Genomic DNA, 25,167 nt, shown 5'->3' with positions numbered 1-25,167 from the left:
ACCACACGAAGCCAACAGACAATGAAACCAAAGAAAGCGTCGGGGAAATTAGCTGTAGAGGAAACGGATATGTGAACCATAGTGAAGAAAAGGGAATTAAAGTAGAGGAAAAAGATAACTTGTTGCCGATGGGAGTCGTACCCACAACGTCCGCATGACGCGTGCGTTACTAGGGTAACTTTGTTTACTAGGTCTTGCCCTGTGAGCGTTTGCTAGTGCCACTCAGAGCCATGATGGACGGATGTGAAACGTCCTTTTCTGTATGATGGCATCACGTGAGACGTCATTTTAGGTGAGAAGGCACAAGGATAATAACCTCTCGCACGCTCCCTACTGACATCAAGGCTGCCAGATTCGAAGCCCTCGATATGAATCAGCAAGAAGGGGAACCGAGGGGCTCGATCTTGTTAATAATGGCCACATAAAGCTAACAGGCATTGAAACCAAGGAAACAATTTTGGAAATTAGCTGCAGTTTAAATTGAAATGCAGAAAGTAATGAGTGCTTCTTTATTTTACGCGAGGATTAATCGATCGCAGAAATTTGCCCTAGTGAAGGGGCAGAATCCCGAGGCGATCGTGTTTTCATAGGCATTTTTTTGTCATGTTCGAATCATCTGTGTTTGTAAAGCATATTCTTTTAAAATATTGGTATACCCACCCATTTCGCTCAGCTACATCGCCTTTTTGTTTCAAGAAATACCGGCATGGCTAGGTGTCCACTAGAAGGCGATTTAATGCCCAGCAATGTCGACATGGTGGTGGAATCACAAACTTTGCAGATCACCTGGTTATTACATCGATGCGGCTAATCCACATACTTTGTAGGACTGCTGTCGAATCCGTGAACATCATCCAGCTTTTTGGCGGCTGCCGTTGGAGTACATTCATAAGCACCTCCTCAATGTCTTATAGCTCAGCTGACATAGATGATGTCCCTCACTATAGACGAAACGAGAATAGCTGTCCTGTAAAGGATACAAAAATCCGCACAGTTAGCAGCATTGAGTTGTAGAGACATCCTTGAAAATGTGTGTTGCCGGCTGCGTATTGTACATATATTTCAGAGCAGTCTGGTGGGTCGCTGCTGGAGGCATTTTATTTTTTGCACTCATTCCAGGGTAATACAGCACTACTTTCAGTGTTGGAGGCACCCATGGCGATACGTTTCGTGGCACGATGGGCGTCACGTCAGCAGTAATCGAGATATATATGCTCCTGACGACCTGTTCAAAGCAAGATGTAACGGTAGTGCTAGAAATGTGCTTTCACAAACTGTCTCCTACAAGCAAGAAAAAAAATTGAGGCCTGAATAAAAAACTTGAGGCAGCAAGAAACAACTGCCTTCGAGCATTTCTTCGCCTTCCTAACAGGTGCTGCCCCTTAGTAGTAGTAGCATGAGCTGGATGGCTGCATCTTCACATGCTGTCTTCGCAGGAGACGCTTCTGATTCAGCTACGACACTCAAACTTTCAGCATGTAGACAGACCTGTCGCGACAGTATATATATATATATATATATATATATATATATATATATATATATATATATATATATATATATATATATATATATATATATATATATATATATATATATATATAAATATATATATATATATATATATATATATATATATATATATATATATATATATATATATATATATATATATATATATACTGGCGACAACACGCAGCAGCCAGCGTCTCGCGATCTTCTTCCTCTCTCTTCTTTTATCTCTCCGTAACAATATGAATGCGCAGTGCATGTCAAGCCACGTACGGTGCACATTGTATACGTAGCCGCATAAGCCCATAAAAAAATAGATTATTCACATGTTTTAGGCGAAGTTGAAAGATGCACTACCAAATGGTGTAAATTTGAACGGAGAGGGAAATGCAGATATGCCAGAAACGGTAGGCGACTAGACGAAGAACAATACACTCTCATTAAAACGTGCGGTGTTTTAAAAGAATTTTGTAAGGAATTTAAAGCACAAATTTATGCTGATCTCCCACTATCTGCGAGTGCAGTCGGTTCCGGTGCCGGAAGTATTTCCACTGGAGTTAAAACGAATGCTAGGCGGGTGTACCTGCTAAACATTTTGTGTAACTCTCAGTGTCGATGTCTCTAATGTTTGTTTCATTTTAAAAGCATGTTCTAAAACACCCTAAAATCATTTGGTCCAACAAAGGCATCTCCGTATCAATAACTATTATTTTTTGTCTTTTCTGTAGTCAGCGCATGCTGCCAAAGTGCCTTCATGCAAAATGCGCCTGGCTTCTTTTCGTTGTTTTTATGTAAAATTTGCGAATTGACCGCCCCCCGCCCTTACACTGCCCAGCTGCGCCCCCTGAACGCTGCAATACAATTGGGGAGCGCGCAACACTTCCAGGGGCTACTGTGAAAGCACTAAAGGGGACACGTTGGGGGACTACAAAGGGGACTACTTTGTGAAAATACGCTCTGAAAAAAAAATGAATCATAATAGTGTACGAATGTAGTCCCCAGTGTGGTCCACCAATGTGCTCATTTTAGTGCTTTCACAGTTGCCTCCGGAAGTGTTGCGGGCTCCCCAATTTTTTTTTTCTGCAATCAGCGCATACTGCCACTGTGTCCCCTAGCGGAATGCACGTACAGGTGTTTTCGCTTCTTTGACGACTCGTTCTGTGCGATTTCACCAACCTCCCTTTCACTGCCTGTCTGCACCACCCTGAGCGCCGTAACCAAGGTACACCGCACTTCCACCTCCCTTTACAGACGCCACTGCTTGGCATCGCTAAACTATTGTATCGGGCCCATTTCTGAGTGCAGTAAAAATTCAAGCGTATACTCTAAATAGCAGTCAACTCATGTTTGAACACCCGACTTTGCCGCTCTCATTCTATGCATCAGAAAATTGCACGAGCACATAGCAACCACATCAATACTTGAGCACCAGCGCTCGATACGGTGACGTGGCGGCAGGTTCTGCAAATAATTTTCAAAACACTTTGACAGAACTGAGAACAATTCGTTAACAATGTCAGCACCAAAGGAAGCGCCACTTTAAACGTCGTCGCGACAATTACGCGTCAAGTGACAGCATGAAGTTGAGGAGGTGATTAGAAGCATGCGGCGACGACGAGAAGCGGTTCTTCTGTTCTCTCATTACTTTATGGTACGTAAAAGTACAAAAACGCAGGTTTATATCTTATATGTATGGTAATTGATATTAATATCTCGGGCAGAGCGATACATTCTTAATTTGCTTCGAAGATGCACCCACGCTGTGCAACACGTCCTGAGGCATATCTACTGTGCGAGGCAATCGCCACTTTTGGCGGGAAGAAAGGCGTTGTTAAACTAGAAAAAAAAATGGCTGTGGCTTAGCTAAGGTTAAGCCCAGTATGCGAAGCATACTAGCCTTTATTTTAGTTGTTGAACCACTGTTTAGCCTGGTGAACTGCTGTTGCTTGGCTATATTTGGTTCGGCTAGACGAAGAAACAACTCATGCAGGCGAGCGCACGAGCTGAGACCCGGCTATGCAGCTATGCGGCCGCAAGCGAGCGCACGAGTTGAGCCTCCGCTTTTGCAGCTGTTATGACGTCATATGGTGGCTACGCAGCCGCGCGCAGCGCAGCAAGGAAGAGCGTGGTTGTGCGGCTAGTATGCTTCGCATAAAAAATACGTTAGTCACCTGTGTGTGAAGAGCAGTCTCGATGCACTTACCGACGGCGGCCATCGCTCCCCTAGGCAGGTCACCCTCGTCCACGCAGCGTCCTCGCCAGTAGGCCGACAGTACGGTCTGTTCGGCTGTGAGGCATCCGTCGGCATAGGCGCAGCCCATCTCTCCCAGCGAGTGGCCTACCACGCCGTCTGGCCTGATTCCCAAGGCGAACAGCACATCCACAAGTGCCACCTGTTGTCCAAATAAGAACACAGTCTACAAACCTTATCTTTCGCCTCAAGCCAATTGATCGCAATGAACAAATGCCCACGTAGCCTTGCTTTTCTGCAAAGAATGATCGATAATTACGCCAGCGCTTTGATTTGGCACGCAAAAGAGGCATTCGTAGTACTGCCCCCGAATCAGGCAAGGTATTATTTGATTATATTTAGAATGAGGGTAATAATCCACAAGCTTTCTTTTACGAAATGTTCACTTGCTCGTTAGTCTTAGATATTTCCGGATGCACATTGGCATCAGTCTACAATTACCTTGGCCCTATTCGTCCAAACAGGCATTCATCGGAACAGGTGAGAGCCTTAAGTGGCTCATTGCAATAGCTCATACCCGAAAAAAGCGGCGTCTAGTCCAGTGAGACAAAAAAATGTATTATGAGAAATGGCTCATACCCTCGTAAGCAAGCAAAGATGCAATGACTGGATATGAATGAAGAAACTAAAGTAAGAAAAAAAGAAGGAACGAAAGAACAAAAGTAAGAAAGATCAAATAAAGAAAGGACAAAGAAAAAACAAGGAAGGAAAGAAAGAAAGCAAAACAGAAAAAGAGAGAACGAAAGAACCTTCAGGTAGTGCATTAGGTGCTCCCATTTCTCGCTCAAGAGGCCGACATACAGCGCCGCACGTTTACATCACACTGCGGCTCGTTGTGTCTTCCAAGAAGGCTGATCCCTCAGATGATATTACTTAATACATTACCACGTGTGCAGCAGGTTTTCTCCTTCGCGTGTTACAGGAGTGTGACATGCTTCCGAACTATTTTTTTTGCAAGAAATATCATTGGATGACATAGTGTGAATGTGTCGTCCAACACCTCGTGCATGTAACCATGTTTCTCTTTTCTTTAATATTTTATTCCTGGCAATATGTCCCCTTAAATAGAATTTCTAGTCGTAGCTTTTTTGGATTAACACCACTGTAGCTCACCAATGCTCTTCTGCTTTTTGTGAATGATAACTCCTACCAGCCGAGGATTACAAATCCAAATATGTGCGTCAAGCTCTTGTATGTTTTAATTGTAAAAACGCATACACCGACGATTGACTTGCACTTAACAAAGCGCTCAGAATGCGCTTCTGCAATTTAGGCATTTCTTATTGCAACTTCTTCATCATTTGCGGTAGGTTGGAAATAAAAATTCAAGGCACAACGAACCTGAACAGCAGCAATACATCCATAGAGTGATGCCACGGACTTATCCTCCTTCTTGCCAGTTAGCAGGTCTATGAGGTCAATGTCAAATTGCTTAAGGAGCTCGTGTGACTTCTGGATGGAGCGCGCAAACAAGTCAAAATGCATCATCTGCTTCGCCATGCTATTCCACTGGCACCCAACTCCAGTGAAAACAAACCACAGCGGCTGCTTCGTCGACTGAGCTTCCATCGCGGCTTTGATGACCTCTTTTCCAGAACCATCCACAGGAACCAGCACGTGGCCTCGGAAGGGAAACTGCGTGACACATGGTTGGCCGACAATGTTGAGGAGAGCGTACGCGGAATCCTGGTAGGGTCCCTCGGTAACCAGCCGGTCCATAGTTTGCTGTAATACGAAAAAAAAATTATGAAGAGAGAGCACCTCAAAATTTCCGAATTCGAGGTGCAATAATTTTCTTTTCCACCAATTTTAGTATACTCATTGATGGTCTCAGCTCTACAACGTATTGGGGCCGGGAGCCACGCCTGAAAAGACTGGGGCTCCGGATGGCATGACGTGTCAAGAGCTCACGTGTCGCATCAGCCGCATCGAAAATATGGGAGCGGTCCCAAAGCGATTATTCAGCAATGGCAGGGAAGCCTTAGACACGTCGTTTTCCGCTCACTTTTGCTTCCTAATTACATATCATAAAAATTCAGAGAAGAAAAGATGGACTCATTGCGAAATGCCTTCGCATGGCTCCATAGACGAGGAAGTATTTAAGTCCATAGAGTTTTCAGAAAGTTCGGGTAGCGTTTCGCAGCACGATGCTTGCTTTCAGTTTTCATCCAAATGCTTATATTTAACCACATAAAGCATACGGCATCATGCAAATGCGGGTGCTACCCAGTTACGACAAAAATAAAACAAAAGAAAACTGCGCGCAAAACGGACAGAAGTGAACGGAATGGGGCCTTGTCCTGTCCTCTCTTTATTGTGCAAAGTTGTTTTTCGTGCCTGAAACCGCAGACTAACCATAGATATAGGTGTTTTAGTAATCCGGCGTGTTTAATTTGCTGACTTGTTGTTCAATCAAAAAATTACACTGTGGCGTTTTACGTGCCAAAACCACTTTCTGATTATGAGGCACGCCGTAGTGGAAGACTTCGGAAATTTCAAGCACCCGGAGTTCTTTAATGTGCACCTAAATCTAAGCACACGGGTGTTTTCGCATTTCGCCCCCATTGAAATGCCGCCGCCGTGGCCGGGAGCTGATCTTTTGTAACAGGCAAATATTTTTATTCTCCTTAGCAGCATCAATCGCTATGTGTAAATGGCTTATGTGAAGATGCGGACATTGCTTGCACGGCAAATCGCAATGTCCAGGCAGATATATTTTACAATATTCTTAACAACTAGAGTCACTGAGCATATGTCACTTCGTATGTACTGCTCCCGAACGGCAAACTTCTATTAATTCCTTCAGGGTTGGCCGAATCAAACTCAGCGAATTCAGGTAAGACCGTCGTAATGGAGATGCGTATTCTGAAACGCGCCACGTGCAGGCCCCAATTCGGCCCGGAGGAAAGTGCGAGAGAAGAGGCCACCTATAGCAGCAGACGCCTCAATACAAGACGCGTTAGAGCGGTGGCAGTACGCTGTGTTACGACATTGCATCAATGCTAATCGTATAAACTGTGGAAGTCATCCGAGACAGTTTCTAAAGGAAGATTCAATTTTATCCGCGTGTCTTTTAGTTTGCATGATGTTAATCCAACATTTATAGCCTTTCGTCGACTAGGTCACGGAGGTTTTGCCATTTTGCTTGACCTACACTGAAAATCTCCTTGACGCTAAGTGGTTCGCAAGATGCGCAAACAGTTGATCTCTCAACTGCTTGCTCGTGTACGTGACGACTTTATCGTCAATGCTGCTGGTTGTAAGTTCGGAGTATCCGACATCGATATAATGGGCCATCATATAGCAAAACAATCATGTATAGGCGACTGGGCTGTATCTACCACAGATTTCTAAGGATGTCGTGCACAATTTTCTCGATCTTGTCAGCGTTTATTCATTTATTCAGTTAGTTAGTTGGTTGGTTAGTTAGTTGATTCGTTAGTGGTTTATTTGTTTGATTGTTTATTTCTTTGTTTTTTTATTAGTTTATTTACTTACTTATGTATTCGTAATTCCTAGCTTTTTGCGCGCCAAAACCACGATATGTTTATCAGGCACGCCGTAGTGGGGAACCACCCGTGGTTCATTAACGCGCACCCAATGCACGACACAGAGGTGTTTTTGCATATGTTCTGATCAATTATTATGGGGAACGCTTTCTACATTACATCCATGCCACCCAGGTAAGCGACGACTTCAAGCTTCCCAAGAAGAGTACCCTGACGCCCCAAGCAGCCTATGACCTTGCCAAAAGCGGGGAACTCGCTTGCAACGAAACAAGGAAAATTCACCCTAAAATGTCGGCGAGGGGAATCTGGTCAAGCAACCCCATCGAAGAAAGCCCGAGGCGACCACCTCTACGAGACGGGCTGTGAGCAAAACTCGGAGTGGCAAGCAGAATCAAAGGAGTGTTTTCGTTGCGGATCAACGCATGCCTCCGTAACCAGCCCCTTTCGCAAATATCGATGCCGTGCCTGCAAAAAGATGGGACACCTGGCAAGAGTCTGTAGAACGATGCCACGTGCGGCACACGCCCCTGAAGAGAGCACTGCATTAGAAGGCTCAGTTCAAAATGATTTTCATTAAGTCAACTAGTAGTGAAAAGACAATAAAAAATTGACTGTCCTTTCCCTGCTATGAAGAGGGGTACAAGCGAAGCTCGGTATCCGCGGCTCTTCATTAGCGCAACGCTTCGGCTTCGCGCTCCCTCACGACGAGGTCGGCACGTCGACGACGAACCCTTTCTCGAGCGAGTTCCCGGCGGCGTTCATCGAACGTTGCGTGTTCTTTAGGCGAAGGCACGACGTGCAGCCCGCACCCGCTGCCATCCCTTCATCGCCGCTTGCTATTCGGCAGTATGAACCAAACGCGGCCTCCCCATTTGACTGCCGGTCGTGAACTGGAGGGAAATGGCGGGAAACAGTGGGCGAGGGGCGAGGGAACAAGTGAACGCACCCTTTCCCTCCTCCTGAAAAAGGGGGCCCCTGTAATTGGCTCGCGCCTTGCGCAGCGTCTACGTCTTCATGCATATAAAACTCCGCTTAGAGGGCACGTATGATAAGCCTCGACAGTGGCTGAATAAAGCAATTCAGCCACTGTCGGTTCATCATATGCGTCCTTTAATGTGGGGCTTTATATGACGCATTTAATTTTTGGGACATTTTACAAAGAACTATCAAAAAAGACCTTCCTCTCTCATCTTATGGTATCCGGTTCCTTCTTTCAAAAAGACAGCCAATAACACACCATGTGTAATACACCTTATGTTATTAGGACTTCATTCACTATCGAGAAGCCGAATGATCGACAGACATGCCGAGCCATCCGCTCGACAAGGTCTGTATTTCGAGAAGAGGCTGCTCAACTGTGTGGTGTGGTTGCTACCTTTTATCCCGTTCCTGAATGGATTTCGCGCCTGGGTGTTTGCGTTTCTTTGCCCGAATTTTGAACTTTCATCCAATTGCGTACCATGTGTGCATTATTTACATATATGGTAAAATGTAATGTAACAATTTTGGATTGACACTACTCAAAATTCTGTGCAATAAAGAAAAAGAGCGGCAGTGGCTGAATCGGTTAGCGTGGTGATCTTATAACCTCAAGGTTGGAGATCCGCAGCCCGACAAGCAATCTTTCTTTTGGTGCAGCTTGAGTTTCTTTCGTGCGGCAACACTAACACCAACGCCGACATGAGTGAGGCAATACAAGCTTCGCAAGTAAACTGCGTACAGTATTTGTCACGTACGGATTACCGGAAGAAGATGTAACGGTCAATGGCTCACAATTTTCATCGGCCCTTTTCAAGACATTCATGAGACGGAATGGCATTCGGCATACTTAATCGTCTCCTTATCACTGAGCATCGAATGGCAGCACAGAGCGCTGCGTACAGACTGTAAGGAAAAAATCTTTTGCAGCAGGTCATAATGAACAAAGACATAGGCAGATGAAGTGCCTCCAACAATGCATCCACCAGTTTCTATTCAACCATAGGAACACGACAACGGGTGTGACTGAATATATACCCGCGCACTTATTTTATTGTGGAAACCTAGTACAACGTTGCGTGTTCTCCATGCGAATATCGAGTAAAGGATGAAAGAAAAACTTGAAAGAAAAAAGCTGTCGGCAAGTCAGCGACGAGGTACTTGGAGGGACTTTGAGGAAGAAGGCGTCCTTGTGAAGGGACTACGCACCGGGGAAGGGGAGTGGTCACAAACGTGTGACTTTGAGCACTTATGTGGTCGGGCAAGGGAAGGAAGAGCGGTACGTTCATGTTGATAATACGCGGCCGTGAACATTCCAGGAGTACTTCCCGAAATTGGCTCATACGCCGTCTCCAACCACCGCACTGCGAGCATTCTAGGATTGCTTCCGGCAGCGGGCTCATGTGCCATCTCCAAATTCGGAACTACCGGCATTTAGCCAAGACATATTGTCTCGCAGGACTCTAGGAACACACCATACAAATGACGATGGTGTGCGAAAGACGCCCGACACCGATCAAATCGATGAGCAGGCAAAAGCTACAAATAAAGTGCATGCCATGTTTCCACACCCATCGTCTGCAGGCGGGGATTCCGGCGGTGGCGCGTCGCCATCATCACAACCGGAGCTTCGACGCAGCATCCGGCAAAGGCGACCGCCCGAGCGCCACTAAGAACACTTGATGGGAAAGGGAATGTTGTATCATCACCCCTTAGTTAGAACGTGTGTTAGTCGTACTCTGACGCCACTGAGGCCTTGGATTGTTGCATCTAACGTAGAATACACACGCATGTGTGTTGCTCTCTGCTGTCACTGACAAGTTGCTCTGCATAGCTATATCAGGCGGCCACGTAAGGCCCTAGCGGTTCTTTCCTTTGTAGTGAAAGGCGCTAAAAACATGTGTCCCGGCCACAAGCCTACAGGGTACTTGAAGATACAACAGGTCCCTGGCCAGGCGATGCGCTCTGTGATAAGCCTCTGTGTCACTCTGAAGCCGGCATGGCTTAGCCCGTGCCGCGAATTGAATGTTGGCCGCCGAACCTGATGGGGCGCGAACTAGCGAGGGCCTGTCTGCGATGTATCGCATGTGACAATGTTGCTGTGGCGGAAAGTGGCGCCTCCGCAAGCTTGATCGAGGAGCCTTTTTCCCGCAATTAGAACAACTCGGGGTCGTTTCCCAGGGTGGAGGCTAGAGTTTGGAAATCCACAGGGCCATGAGGCACAGCGCCGATCCACGACAGTGCGTCAGCAGCCTGATTTTCGGTCCCAGAGATATCGTGTATTTATGTAGAAAACTTGGAGATAAATGATGGTTGTCGATTGTCAAGTTCTGAGTACGAGGAACTGTTGTTATTGAAAACGACGGTTAAATGACTTGTGCTTGGTCATAATGTAAAAGCTACAGCCTTCAAGAAAAAACTGAAATGCTTTACAGCGCAGCAGATGGCCAACATTCTCCTCCAGAAAGTACTGTAGCGAGCTACAATGCGTTTGAGGCGCATCAAGAAGAATCTCAGTGGCCTCAAGTCTGTGCCATCCCACTGCGGCAGTACTGCACCCACTGTCGAGGTCGCTGCGTCTACCATAAGGCGAATTGGCGTTTTGGGCAACGGAAGAATCAGCAACACTGTGGTCGACAACCGTGTTTTGCCTTCGTGGAAGGAGTACCCATAATCCGAGGACCAGTGGAAGGTAGGATGATATTTCGCATCGCGACGCAGCAAGTCCGTAAGCGGCTGAAGAACATGCGCACAGGATGTTATAAAGCCCCTGTGAAAACTTATGAGCACCAGAAATTCACGCAACTTTTGGAAGGAGGTTAGAAAAGGGAAGTCCCCGTTTGCCCGCACATCTCATTCTAGGGGCTTGACGCCTTGGGGTGAAATGCGATCACCAAGAAAATCCACGGCTTCAACTCCATAAATGTATTTTTGGGGCTTTAGGAACAGGCCGTGTACATCCAGCCGCTCAAATAGAAAGCCAAGGGGCTCTTTATGTCCTTCGTCTGTGCGACTTGCAGCGAGAATGTCGTCAAGGTAGACGGAAATTAACGGGAGCCACATCTCAAAAAGAAGTAAAAAACCAGATTGTAAAAAGAACCACGTGAAGGTTGTAGATTGAAGCGTTAGTGGGGTATATCGGATTTCGTTGTCATGTGGCAAAGTGTATGTAGGGCAGTCAGGCCGCTGCGTAAACGAGCGCCTTAGAGAACATGAGCGATCCTTACCGACAGGTACAGGTTCTAATTTAGCTCAACATTCTATTATATGCAAGTGCAAAGCTATGTTTCATAATACTACGATTTTGAAGAAGAGCCGTGGTACCACCGCCGAGAATTATCGGAGTTTTTTTTTTCATACAGTCACTGGGTTCGCAGTGCATTAGTGTTCCTTCTTTGACCTTGTACAGCGCTGAATATGATTTTTTTTAATTCTGTCGCATGAGTACACTCTGGTGATGAGATGTTGGTGGTTCCTGCACATGGTGCTCACTGCGCATGTTCCTCTAGATTCTGCTCTCTATAAAGGAGTGACGCAATAAAATGATGTAAGTTCAGAGTAGCGCCTTGCCCTGGTCGTCTCTCGTGTCCGTTGTTTCGCGGTAAACAAAGTAATTACTGATCATGCTTATTCTCTCTCTCTCTCTCTTTCTGCGCGCGTGACATTCTGCTTGTTAATTTATTTAGGATCGAAATGTTTACCGCAATTCATGTGACCGATCAAACTATAAACCTTACTACGCGTAGTGTACGAATACTGTACTATCGCTATACATGATTCGCCTTTCGGGCGAATTTGCGACATCTTTTTATCTTTATTTATGATACCCCAGGACCGAAGGCATTACAAAGGGGAGTTGTGTTAATATACAAGCAAAACGTACAAGAAAAATACAAAGCTTTACTAGTTTTTTACAATGATCTAGCGATCAGCTTTTTATTTAAGTTCTGTATTATGCAGCACTCTTATATGTTGGGCTGCTGAAGCTGAATTTATTACAGAGGAAAATACAGCCCCTATGTTTCTCTAGTTTTGATTCTGCCTTCGATATCAAAAAGCAAACAATATAGTCATATTAGGTGCACCTCAGAGAATGGTTGTTTAGTAAACCAGCGAAGAGGAATTATACTAACAAGAATGTTTAGGTAACTATTTTTTCTGCCTATTACCAGCGTGAAAACTTACCTCAAGCGAATTTTTTGTTCTACCGGCCACAAGAACAAGTCTTGGCAGCTCTGGCTTATCACGTGCAATGTCATTCACGTGAGGCCCTGGAATAGATTCCAGAATCACGTGCGCATTGGCACCTCCAAGACCAAAGGAATTGACGCCAACTGGGCCTCCTGGGAAAGGTGTCGGCTTGTCCACAACTTCAATGCTACCGTTTTGCAGAGATGGAATGTCAGGGTTCGGCTCATTAAAGTGCAAATTGCCAGCGATGGTGCCAGTCTCCATTGCAAAAATAACTTTGGCCAAGGAACAAACGCCTGCAAAAAAAAGCATCAGTGGTAAAAGCAAATGTGGGCAGGCACCAGAAGTAATATCGGAAGTATTAATAGAATATCCATCAATGAAGATGTGCAGCAGGACAATTGTCGGATCCACAAGGGGAAGCATATATTTTAAAAAAGGGAGACCGTGGCTTCACCTTCCATAAAATGCGGCGGCACACAAATATTTAGCAGATGTTCAACGTGGTATAACAGCAGGGACCAAACCAAACCAAACAAGCAGAGCTTTTTTTCATTAGGAAACAAAAGGTCTATGCCTCAGCACGGAATTGCTAACTTTAGACGATAAAGAATATCATTTAGTTCATAAATCACTGTAGACAGCCTAAGCCGTTCGACAAAGTTCGTAATGTGATTTTCTTGCCTGTGTATGCTGCATTGTGGCTATGTTTTTTGTTATTCCCGTGCTTTCTTGGTTTCCTTTTCTTGTTCAATTAATTGTTTTTGTATCTGTGTATATCCGGGTAGATCTATCCGGGTAAAACTATTACCGCAGCAGATATCTTTCACCATAGGGGGCGCTGCAATTTTTTTTTGGCTAATAACATGTAACGACACAAATAAATAAATCAAGGACTGCTTTGGCATTAAGAAATGGTCCTGCACCAGGAGAGATGGGGTGGAGAGGAATATGATGACGATATGCAAGTGGAAAATGTCTCTTTCTCACAGCTTCTGCTTCTCGACATTACAGGAGCGCGTGGCGGATGGTCGCATCTGACATGTAGCACAATTTGAAGGCTCTTTACCAGTAAGCAGAAAATTATGCGCAGTGCATGTACTATCCTGAGTCGGCAAAATAAGACATCAGTCCGTCGTGTTTGTTGCACAGGGCCACAAAGCTAACTGTGGCTTAATCACGTGAAGCTTACTTGTTTCAGCGTCCCACGAGCGTTACCAGTGGCTTAAGCAGTTTTTTCGTAAGAAGGGCTTCAGTTCTGTGGCAGGGACAGCAGCGGTAGTATTATTACCTGGCGAAGTAATTAATGTGGCACTGTGATATGCTGGAATATTACCCTCGATTCCTGTATGGCCAGATATCCTGCATATACCGACATGCTGGTTATATGTGTACGCTGTGCAAAGAACAGAATACAGCTCTGTAAGTATAGGATTTTGGGGTTTACTGAGTGACATTAGGGCTTTTACGAAGCTTAGTGTGTCTGTAAATATAATTGTTTTTTAAAGTTTTTATTTCCTTATATTTCACAGCCGTTCAGGTCATTTGATTACAAAAAAATTGACCGACTGCTGCATAAAACGCGCTGACATGTGACTTTGAAGAGTCAGTGTAAAACTCGGTGCACGAGTATTTTGACTGGATTTTCAGGTAAGGCTTTGTAATATGTGCCTCTGGGAGCGTGTTTTGTCATCTCTAGAAATGATTTATCACATTCTGTTACCTTCCACTGCCATGGTAGAAATAGTTTTGGTGAGTCTATCAAGCTGTGTTCAAGTTGTGGAACATCCATTACCTAACTGAGTGTTCTGACAAGCAAAGAGGAAGGGTTTTTTTGCTGTTCGCAAATTAATTAACGGCGTGACATTGCACCCGACGTTTACCGTTGCATAAGACGGATGCTCTAAGTTGCGATTCACTTTCAGAAAATATCAGCAGCTCAAGTATGAACATTGCAGATGGCGCGACCACTCATTAGCTTCTACAAAGGCTTGCTATAGGACTTGTCCTGAAGGTGCCAGTTACCAGGGGAACACCTAGATTGGGAACAGGGTCCATCATATTCAAGGCACCTGCAATAGCAGTCGCAGTAGCACTGTGACGTTGTAATCTAAGCATACATGTATGCGGATTTGTAGAGGTTCATGAGACATTTCTCATCATAAGCCCATGTTTTTTGCAACAAAGTTTTTTAAATGTTCATTGTCTTCAGACATTTGTTTTTAAGATACCTTATGCGTCCACTAAACTAAACTTTGTGTCTACTATGATCTCCAATATATGTGTTCTCTGTTTCCAGGTATGTGCCGTCGACGAAGTCCTATATAAATATTTGCAATCAGGCCTCTGATTCGTGTGAAAAGAACACAGGTGATGTTGTTATGATTGAACTGAAAGCCATTTCCATCGACCCGCTTAGACAATTCCTTCAAATCGAGCTGGACTTGCCAAGTCAAGCCACCTGGGAGAGACAGAAAAATTGAGAAGAGAAGATCTGACAGAATAGGTAAGTTGATAGGAAAGCAAAAGATTAGGAAGAGGGATAGGAAAAGGTGACCACCGATTGCCCCCGGATCGAAAAGTCCGGGGAAGCCGTCTACGTGAAGCCGAGGCCAAAGGGGCGTGTTGCCTCTGCCGGGGGCCTTAAAGGTTAAAACATTTAGCATCGACTCAACCCCCAGGGTCTCCTTTTCCCCAGACACGGCTAAGCCGCGCAAACCCTCGTGTGCTCGGGTACGTGGTGTCGCAGTACACCAAGCGCCTGCTCACGCAGGCACCCCTGTGGGAAAGGTTACATCGAACAAGCAGGAATGCGTATTAAAGCGAGGTTAAGGGAGCGCTGCGCGTCTTTAAAATGTACTTCCACCTTGCCCTTGGCTTCCCATTACAACGAATGCATGTGCACATTAGAAGTTAACAGATGCTCAAATTTGTATAAGAGCGGGAAGCAAAGTACGTGTGTACTAGCCGATACTTCTTTTCATTAAAAACATAAAGGCGCATGCTTCAGCCAGGAATCGCTAACGTTACATGATAAAGAACATTATTACATTACTAACGCTTTATAGACAGTGCCCGCCCATTCAATTCTTTTAGTGTTAACTTTTATCATTCTACGCTGTGTTGAAGCCAGGATTTTGGTAGTCTAGGTGGTTTTGGTGCGTGCCTAATCTTGCCTAATCTTTCTTACTTATCTGGGCGTATTTCGCGGTGATCTCAATAAAATTTCAGTTGCCAGACAACGCGCTTATCATCTGCTTTCTTCGTTCTTTGTGTCAACGCAGACTTTTTTTTCATTTACAACCATGAAACACATCCAACTAGACCAACTTTCAGCTATAGCTAACAAATGTTTTTACTTTGTAAATGCGTTTATTAGTCGCCGGCGTTTGGGACCAACCGTTAGATCAGGGCATGGGCTCTCAGCGAGAGCGACATTTCCCGGGAACAGCGCTGGAAAACTTGGTCCACTAGAAGGTGCCGAAGAGGATGGCCCACTATAGCGTTCCCGTTCTTCGCGACCATTTAATTATTTGCTCATTTTTTACAGAAACTGCCCACGTGGTAAAGCATTACTGTAAGGATTGGGAAAACGGCAGTTTTCCAATAAAATATATTAGCCTTAACAGAAGCTAACAGGGACGCAGACTTGAAATGTTACATGCTTTATTGATAGCTTCCACGTGACGTCATGACCCAGCTGATCACCGTGCCGGTGCACGACCATGGCGGCTATGATGACGTCAGAGCAAGCCATCTTATTGATAGCGTTAACTTGACGGAACGAACCCATTTTATCACCATGCCGGCGCATGAGCATGGCGGCTGCGATGATGTCAGTTCAAGGCGCCTTTATATTCACTTTTTGATCAAGGCATTGCATCTATGCACTAATAAAACTATGATTCTTAAACTATGTTTGAGGCTACAGGCTAACATAGTCTTTAGAGAATGGCATTCACGGTATGCACATATGCAAGCAATATTGAATGAGAATCAGTCTTCTTACCCGCAGCAGCTTCACTGTGACCCATATTGCTCTTCACCGATCCTATCTTCAGGGGTCCAGCTCGTTCTGGTTTGCAGAAAACACTGCTCACGGCAGCTAACTCGGTAGGGTCACCCACCTTAGTTCCTGTGCCGTGAGCCTCAAGGTACAGCACACACCTCGGGTCAACGTTGGCTTCAGCGTAGACTTCACGCAAAAGCTTTTCCTGCAGCTTTGCTGATGGAACCATTATTCCTGTAACGTAGTGCAAACAACGCTAACAACAGGCGTACAGTGAGGTAGACTGCTATGAGCATTTGAGATTATACAAAGGCACTTAACAGTGATGCTACTAGTGAACGGTGATCCGCGCAATTAAGAATATCAGGCTGCGCATGTTTATTATCAGGTCGCGCTGTCTGAACCAAGCTGTCATCGCAATGTTTCACTCGCGTGCTGCGCAGCAGTTGCGCGGAATTCTCTCTACAAAATGTTTCTCACAGCGAATGATTTGCACGTTTCCGCTATGCTTTCGGAAAACTGGCAACAAAAAAACCATACCTCAGCAACTTATCAGCCTTCACACTCGGGAAATACATCCGACTCAGCATAGTGGGCCCACAGTTGTGCTAAACTCTAGCGATCATGCGCAAATTCCTCAACTATGGAAGGACTACAACATGGCGAAATAATCAGCGACAGCATAACAGCAACATTTTGATGAGCACATTAAATGTACTGTAGGGTTATAACGACTACTACGAAGTGAAACATACGGACAGTCAACCTCAGTTTTGTAGTCATAACTGCTGTTTCAGTCACCGGCATCGTGGTATCACCTGCATCCTCCAAAATGAAGAAGTTCTGTATAAATTACTGTCTGACGACGAGCGCAGTGGCATAATGTAACAGATGGAGGACAAAATAAGCAGTTTTTATCTCTTACCGCCATTTCGGGAAAATTTGCTATGTGAAGTGCGTTGCTATTATCACATCTTTCTTTTTTTCTTGGGGGGGGGGGGGGGGGTTACGTGACAAAACCATTTTCTGATTATGAGGCGCGCCGCAGTGAGGGACTCCGGAAATTTCGAGATAATGAATGCTAGCTAATACATTCAATTTTGTGTAGATGGCACCACAAATTCCCTTTTACATTTTTTTTACCAGGTCGGTGTCTTTATCAAACGTTCTGTGAAGAATATAGCTGTACAGGATAGGACTATGTTGATTTTTTGGTGTGCAATTGATTTACTTATATTTTTATGGCTCAGCATTTAAAAAAAATATATTATATCGCACAGTGCTCAGTAGCTTACCATATTTTTAGCATTGATTCTTGCGCTAACGATGGCGCAAGCATTTTATGCTTGACTAAAACTTTAGTATATCCAACTACAGTACGAATACCTGCCAGCGTATGTAAGAAACGGGCTGTTGGAACCCACAGATCGCGTGTTTCAGAGAACGCGGTGGCTCAGGCTTATCCGCCACGTACGCAAATGGTCTACTGAATTCTTACGCAAAGTGCGCTAGCACTCCGTAAATTTTGTGCAATGTCTACAAAGCCCTGATGTAAAGATCGAAAGAGTGTAAAGCAGCAAGAAAACTGCGAACTGCCAGAAAGCACCTGAAAGCAGGTGCATGTATGACTCACTGTCTTCGTGGGTTTTGTGCCACAGGATAATCTCACCTGCATTTTGGTGACCACCGGCGTTTATCTTGACATGGTTTACTTTGCAGTAGATTCGGCGAGCCTGGTGGGCTTGTTGAACGAAAAAGGCACCCACAGTTTCACATCGAACGAAGCCATTGCCTGGATTTGGAAAGGTACTGTTGTCAGTGCTACGTGATGTGCGAACAAATAGATTGTTTTGTGTAAGTTTAATTTCCAGCACGCGCTGTTGCAAAAGAAATAGTTGCGTCATGCCAAGGCTCAGTGCAAAATATTGTACACGTAGACTATGGAACAGGAGAATATGAAACCACCACTTCACAAGTGCTCACTATTTGCTTGTATATTGCTACGGAACAGTGCGATCACGAAGAGGCGAGCAGTGTGAAGACGACGGTGACGATTAGAGGCTAGCGCGGGCTGTTGCCTCTTGGCCAAGCGCGGCGTATTGCCTTGTAAATATGCATGTATATAGCTTTTCATCTGCGTCTGCCTACGTAACATATCTGATGGAGGTGGACGTTCCCTGTACCCCGTCACGGAGATTCGCAGTGGACGGTACGTCGAGCCTTCCTTCATAGCTCCCGGTGACGACAACTCGACTCCACTGGCTCCGACACGTGCTGCCACTTCGACGACCTACATCACTCTCCCCGCTGCCCGTGATCCTGGCATATTCTCGGGCAAAGATGGGGAAGACGTCGATGACTGGATCAGCCTGTACGAACACGTCAGCCACAATAACCGGTGGGACCCTACTATCATGCTCGCAAACGTAGTCTTTTACCTCGGTGGCACACCTCGAGTTTGGTTTCGGACACACGAAGATGAGCTCATCAGTTGGGATTCACTTAAGCAAAAGCTTCGAGACTTGTTTGTTAACCCCTACGGTCACCAACTTGTCGCGCAGAAGGCGCTTTCCGGTCGTGTGCAGACGTCAACAGAGCCCTATGTAACGTACATTCAGCACATCTTGGCTCTGTGCCGCAAAGCTGACGCACACATGATTGAGTCAGACAAGGTTTCCCACATCCTCAAAGGCATTGCCGATCACGCCTTCAACTTACTCGCTTGCAACAACGTGGCGATGGTGGATGCAGTTGTAAAAGAGTATCGCCGCCTGGAACTCGCTAAAAGCCGACATATTGACCAGCAGTTTGCCCGTCTGCTAAACACTACAGTGACATCTTCTTGTGCTGACGCTCATCGTCCCAACAACACTGCCAATGTTACCAGGATTGTCCGGCGTGAGATCGAGGCCGCCTATCCGGCTGCCTGCGACTCCAGTCCCACCAATGCATCTGCAGTCACAGTTTCCCTGATCCAGGCAGTTGTCCGCCAGGAGTTCGAAAACATGGGTCTTCACACCATCTGCTCGGCCCATCGCCCTGATACCCGCCCGGCTTCATCGATTTCGCCCTGTCCCGCATCTTCTTACCCACCACGTTTCCGCAACCCATCTGAATGGCGCACTGCTGACGACAAGCCCATTTGTTTTCACTGCCATCGAATCGGACACATTTCTCGGCACTGTCGCAGTCGCTGGAGTTCCCCGACCCGGTCTACTTATGCTGCCTACTCTCACCCCCTAGGTGGTCCTTCTCGTCCCTATGCCGCACGCTCCGATAATGCCGCCGCTGATTCTCCTGCACCGAACCGCCCTTATTCTCGTTCGCCTTCGCCCCAACGGCGACAATCTCGCTCTCCCCAGCCCCGTCGCTCCTATTCACCGGCTCCCTTCGGACACTGCTTCCAGCCGGAAAACTAGACGGCGCAGCGCCTCGAAGTGACACTGCATTGGTCCCTATGCCGCCAAATACTCTACTGACTCTGCCCACTCATCTGAACCTTCTTGACGTGCAAGTCGACGGTTTTTCTGTGTCTGCACCTATAGACACTGGGGCGCATTTGTGGGTAATGAGCGCTGACCTTCGTGACCGGCTCAAGAAAATTATCACGCCCGCCACGACACCTGTTGTCCGTGTCGCCGATGGCGGAACAGCCCCCGTAATTGGTATGTGTACCGCCCGCGTCTCCTTCGCCGATTGCTCCACTATCGTGCTATTCACAGTCATCGCCCACTGTCCCCACGAAATCATCCTCGGCTTAGACTTCATCTCCGCACATTCTGCTCTCATCAATTGCTCCGCCAGTACTCTCCGCCTTGACCTGCCTATTCTGGATCCTGCTGAACCACACTCCAGTCACTCAGTTCCGTCGACTTCGTTCGCTTGCCACCTTGGGTATTTTAAGCACTTCACAAATGCGATGCACGAATGCGTTAGAAAACAGCTTCCACTGGGCTTTACTAAAAGAGTTTATGTGATTGTCAAACCAAACTTCCCATTTTTCGTCGTGGAACTCACTTCTTCGAAATACGTTTCTCAGAGTGAAATTAACAGAAATTACGCTCTTTGTGCCATATTCATTTGGTTTGGCTTATATCTGACTGTGATAAACGCAATTTGCCTATTCTTTAACGGCTGTCCGCGTACGCAGGCACTGACCTTTGTAAAAAAACTTGAATGAGACAATAAAACAGGTTCCTTCGATATTAGCAGGCTTTCCTTTTCATGACCATGGTGGTGACTGTTCCTAGCATTCTCGTTTGTGAGCCCAACATGTCCGCGCCTAGTATCACGCATGTCTGTACAGGCACAGGTAAAGTCCGATTCTATTTTCCTTGAAGAGATGACTGTCCCCGTGACTAGACAGCCATGCACGCACAAACACACACGCAAGTATATAAACACGCACATACACACACACGCACACATATGCCCGTACGTGTGCCTGTTGGAGGGAGAATGCGTGGGCTCAGAATGTTCAATCGGAACTCTTTTTCGTCCCGTTCTGCAAAACGGGTTCGGTTCCAGTTAGAATCCGGGCTGTCAACCAACGGGTCAAACCAGTTTATGTCTGCTTGCCTAGAGTGAGTTTAGTTACCTGAAAACCACCTTTTTATATTGTGATTAAACTTGTCAGTGCTACCGAGCCGCTGGAAAAGACAAAAAAAGAAGTGCAGATCCCACGCACTGTGGGAATCGCTGTAAGCGCAGCTTCGTCTGCTGGTTGTGTTCATTGACGTTATTTGGCGGTCATATCGACTGCTTACGACAGTCGGGACAGGATGTGAAATGTAGCTTGCCTGCACCACTCGTGTTTGTTGTTCTTGCTCCTCTTGACGCTCTTGCGAACCTCCGTATCCTCGGCACTAAGTGTGCGCTTCGGCGCCATTCTGAGTCGTAGCGTTGTAGCTCACTGAGCTGCCCTCTCTCTCTCTCTCTCTATTCCCTCTCTGACATTCTTCGCACCTCCTCCCTCTACTGTCGTTGCTGCTGCTGGTGAGTGGGGAGACAAGCGCGGCAGATCCTGCACTGCATTTGTGGGGGTTCACGAATAATGACGGCGTCCAGAGGGCATTGTGCACACGCGATGCGGTGTAAATGCTGACGCGAGCTTCTCGGGTCGTCTTTCCTTTTTGCCACACTCCTTTCGTGCATTATCGCGATAGCGTTAAGGTGCCCCGTGTCACAGAAATTCCGCAGAAATCATTCTGAACCGTGGCTCATACCTTGTGTTACATTCTTTACAAAGGTACTCCTCGCAATTTTGAAATGTCATGAAAGAAAACACCGACAGCCCATGTCTTTTATGTTTTTGTGACAAGACCACGTCTCAACCACGTCCCGACGCGGCCAGCGTTAGCGGCGTTCAGGACAGCAGCAGCTGCGGGAAAGTCGAATAAAGAGGCAATGAAAGCTTCGCTTGAAGAAGGCGCACGTCCCATGTTCTCTAGGTAACACTTGCTTACGTTGTCGGACACAGCACCAAGGTGCTATTAATACTTTGTTGCCAGCGCGTATGCACAAGTCACGTTGTCAAAGCTCACCTGTGAAACGCCTTTCAAGTCGTACATAACTCCAAATACACATACATACCCTCCTCTGGATAAGTATTTGACAGTTACCGTCTTTGTTCAAACACTCATAAGGTCTTTACTAAGCTGCCTGCCTCCCGACGCGCCACGTTGAAAAGCCACATTAACGGTGCTGACACTTCTAAAGTGACAAAAAATTTCGTTATGTTTGATTCCCACGTGGTCCGGGGCACCAGTGACAAAACAATGCACGGTGGCACCGGTGCATAGTACACGCGTTGCCCCGGGTGCTGGTGCCAGACGTAGAACTCGCATTTCAATTGAACGCTGACGTCCAGATAGTTCCGTCCGCTTGGTCGAACCCCTTAGTGCCATCGCGCGATTGGTCGCTCTTTCAAATCAATGAATCTTTGGTCTATTCCTAAAACATTTCCATGGCACTGCTCAATGAACCATGGTGCTTCGCTAGAACTGGAAACACGGATGTTCAATGCAATCCGGCAGAACCTGTAAAATAAACTGCTACAATATGACCTGCAGCAAATTTCGACGTGCTGAAGACTTCTGGCGGTATATTTTATGCGTTAGCATTCATAGGGTATTTCACGCCCTTTCCTGGTTTATGTTCCCGCACTTGCCGGGTTATGTTCGTATTTAGCCGTTTTCGCGCCTGCCACGGCTACTGGACAGTCTGTGGTCGAATGGGTAGCGCTGCTGCTGTTATGGGGGAAGAGAGTTCGAAACCAATCGTCGGACCAACTTGGGTCACTGAGTATGTGACAATGCGTACATATGTACCGCTCTTCAAAAAACCTATCTGAGGCCGATATGGATGCCCGTAGATGCGACACTAGGTATGTACAGTTTTGGTCAAAGGTTCCGAAGCCGCAGCGACCGCGCCCGGAGCAGCCACGCTCCGCTGTCGCGGCGCTGCCACAACGGCGCTCGCAGACGTTCGCTGGTCGCGGGAATAAAAGCGAGCGAAAAGGAATGTCGTTCTCGCTGCCATGCGGTGCGCCAAGAACTAGTGAGCAGTTCCGTATGCCCCTTTGCAAGTCTTGCACCCGTTGAATGTGCTCCGCGCGTTAGAGAGTGGTGATCCGGGAATGGGGGCGCTACGCCAGGAGTGTTTTCTCGATATGTCCGTGCTCCCGACGAAGCGCTCCAATGCTTTCTCGCACCACTTGTGTCGCCTCGCCCAGCCCACGTCTTGGGTTTGGCTTTGAGGCATAAAATGTCGTTATCTCGAAAATCGTAGAGTGACTTCATAACATGCAGCGATATCAACTTCAACATCTTTGGTGTGCGGTTGGTGGAATGCTGAGGTTGGTTCCCATTACAACTGCTATCGCGTTATGAGCGCGACACTTTACCTCGCCAGAACACCCCGATCGTGCGGTTAAGCCTCGTCCTACCATACATTAGGCTACGGAGCATTGCGGCATTACACTCTAAGAACAGTTTACACCCTTTGGCGTGCCCCTTGTGCCACACAACGATAATCATCATCTGCCTTGATGTGTTTCCTTTCTTTAACGCTGCGAGCCCGGAACTTTCCAGTAACGAACGGCACGCACGTTATCAGAAGGGGCACTCCAAAGGGTGTAAATTGTTCTATGCTGATAACGCGCGTGCCGTTCGTTACTGGAAAGTTGCGGGCTCGCCGCGTTAAAGAAAGGAAATGCATCAAGGCAGATGATGATTATCGTTGTGTGGCACAAGGGGCACGCCAAAGGGTGTAAACTGTTCTTAGAGTGTACCTTGGTGGAAGCCCTTTCTTGTCCGCAGCGCATTCGTGCAGCGGCAACACGAAAGGTAAAAGCGCTGCTGAATGCCACGCTAGCTGACGGGCAACTTTATGATCACTGAGCGTACGACAGCGGTAAAGCGAGAAGGATGTTCCTTCTCGCTCTCTTTTATCCCCGCAACCAGCGAGCATCTGCGAGTTCCATTGATGGCAGTGCCGCGATAACGGAGCGTGGCTGCCCTGGGCACGGTCGCTGCGGCTTCGGAACTTTTGACCAAGCTGTACCATTCTTGAATTAATCTTCTTTCTCCGAGTCAAGCCATTTTTCGGTGTCTCGTTGTCTACGTTCAACGAGCACAGCCTCAACGCATTCTGTCTCCGCTCGGAGATGAAGAGCGCATCAGTATTCTACTCTGGACATTCTGACATTTTCATCGAGGCGTGGCGTACAAAATGGCGCTGATGGCTCCGTTTTGCTTCCGTAACGTGACGCAAATTTGAGGCTCCGCCTAAGAAGCTGAATTGAAGGCATTGAACATAACGTTCTTGATGATACAAAACAGTTTACCTACTAAGTAAAAATAAACGAGCCACCTACCAGAACAAATCTCCGCATTCCACGTGGCTTTCTCGATAAATATATAAAGAATAGCGTTTCCGCATCTATTCGCATTATCGCAACAACACTTCAGCGTCGCCTTAGACAGTTATCTCTATTGAACAGGGGAACAGGACCAAATTATAGCGCTGCCACTTCCACTTGCTGTGTTTGACTTACCTTCTGCGTCGAACGTCTTGCACTTTCCATCCGGTGACAGCATACCGAGACGCAGGTACGCTAGCGACGTAGCAGGTTTGAGGGCAATCATACTTCCACCGACAATGGCTGCCTCGCACTGCCCAGAACGCATTGCCAACACGGCATGATTAAGGGCCGATAGTGTTGATGAGCACGCGGTGTCCACGGTAACGCTCGGACCTAGAAACGTCCCAAAACATTTTGAAATCACCCATTCATGCAACACTGTTGGCTCAGAATTTCGGTTTACAAAAACTAGATTGTTGGTTACAACTCTTAACTAGGTGAACGAAAGGACAGGTAAAACCTCCCTCAAGCTTGTGTACTTGGGCACATGGGGCCTCGTGGGCCAGTTTACCGCGAGTCCCTCACCTTTCTTCCTTTATTTCTACTCCCAGCAACGAAAACGAAACCCAAGAGTGGCATTAAATAAACAAGATCAGCAACAGATTAAGCCTGAAGGCGTTCCTCGCACCCTGACTACAGGCGCCGCGGCGGCAGTCTGTTCGCCTCCAACGATGTTATACGTTATGTACTCGTCTTGATGCAACATGGGCAATATATCGTAAAACTATTCCAAACTTTTCTATTCCAATTCTGCAATCAGCCTTCCGCGATTCGCCAAAAAGATTTTTGGACC

The 25,167-nt window shown here is 46.5% G+C and overlaps 1 protein-coding gene across 1 annotated transcript in view; it reads right to left on the bottom strand.

Annotated features, from left to right (window-relative positions):
• The window catches only part of LOC135916603 (fatty acid synthase-like), a 170,527-nt gene that overhangs the window by 132,936 nt on the left and 12,424 nt on the right, over nucleotides 1–25,167 (bottom strand). Inside the window, exons 5-10 of the mRNA XM_065450033.2 lie at nucleotides 24,507–24,707; nucleotides 18,120–18,242; nucleotides 16,451–16,684; nucleotides 12,436–12,737; nucleotides 5,105–5,488; nucleotides 3,716–3,905 (exon numbers count right to left, since the gene is read on the bottom strand). Coding sequence (XP_065306105.2) covers nucleotides 3,716–3,905; nucleotides 5,105–5,488; nucleotides 12,436–12,737; nucleotides 16,451–16,684; nucleotides 18,120–18,242; nucleotides 24,507–24,707 — 1,434 coding nt within the window. The remainder of the gene's footprint in view (nucleotides 1–3,715; nucleotides 3,906–5,104; nucleotides 5,489–12,435; nucleotides 12,738–16,450; nucleotides 16,685–18,119; nucleotides 18,243–24,506; nucleotides 24,708–25,167) is intronic.

This window comes from Dermacentor albipictus, chromosome 2, assembly GCF_038994185.2.
Source record: "Dermacentor albipictus isolate Rhodes 1998 colony chromosome 2, USDA_Dalb.pri_finalv2, whole genome shotgun sequence".
Lineage (NCBI taxonomy): Eukaryota > Metazoa > Arthropoda > Arachnida > Ixodida > Ixodidae > Dermacentor > Dermacentor albipictus.
This window is presented reverse-complemented; position numbering and strand designations above follow the sequence as displayed.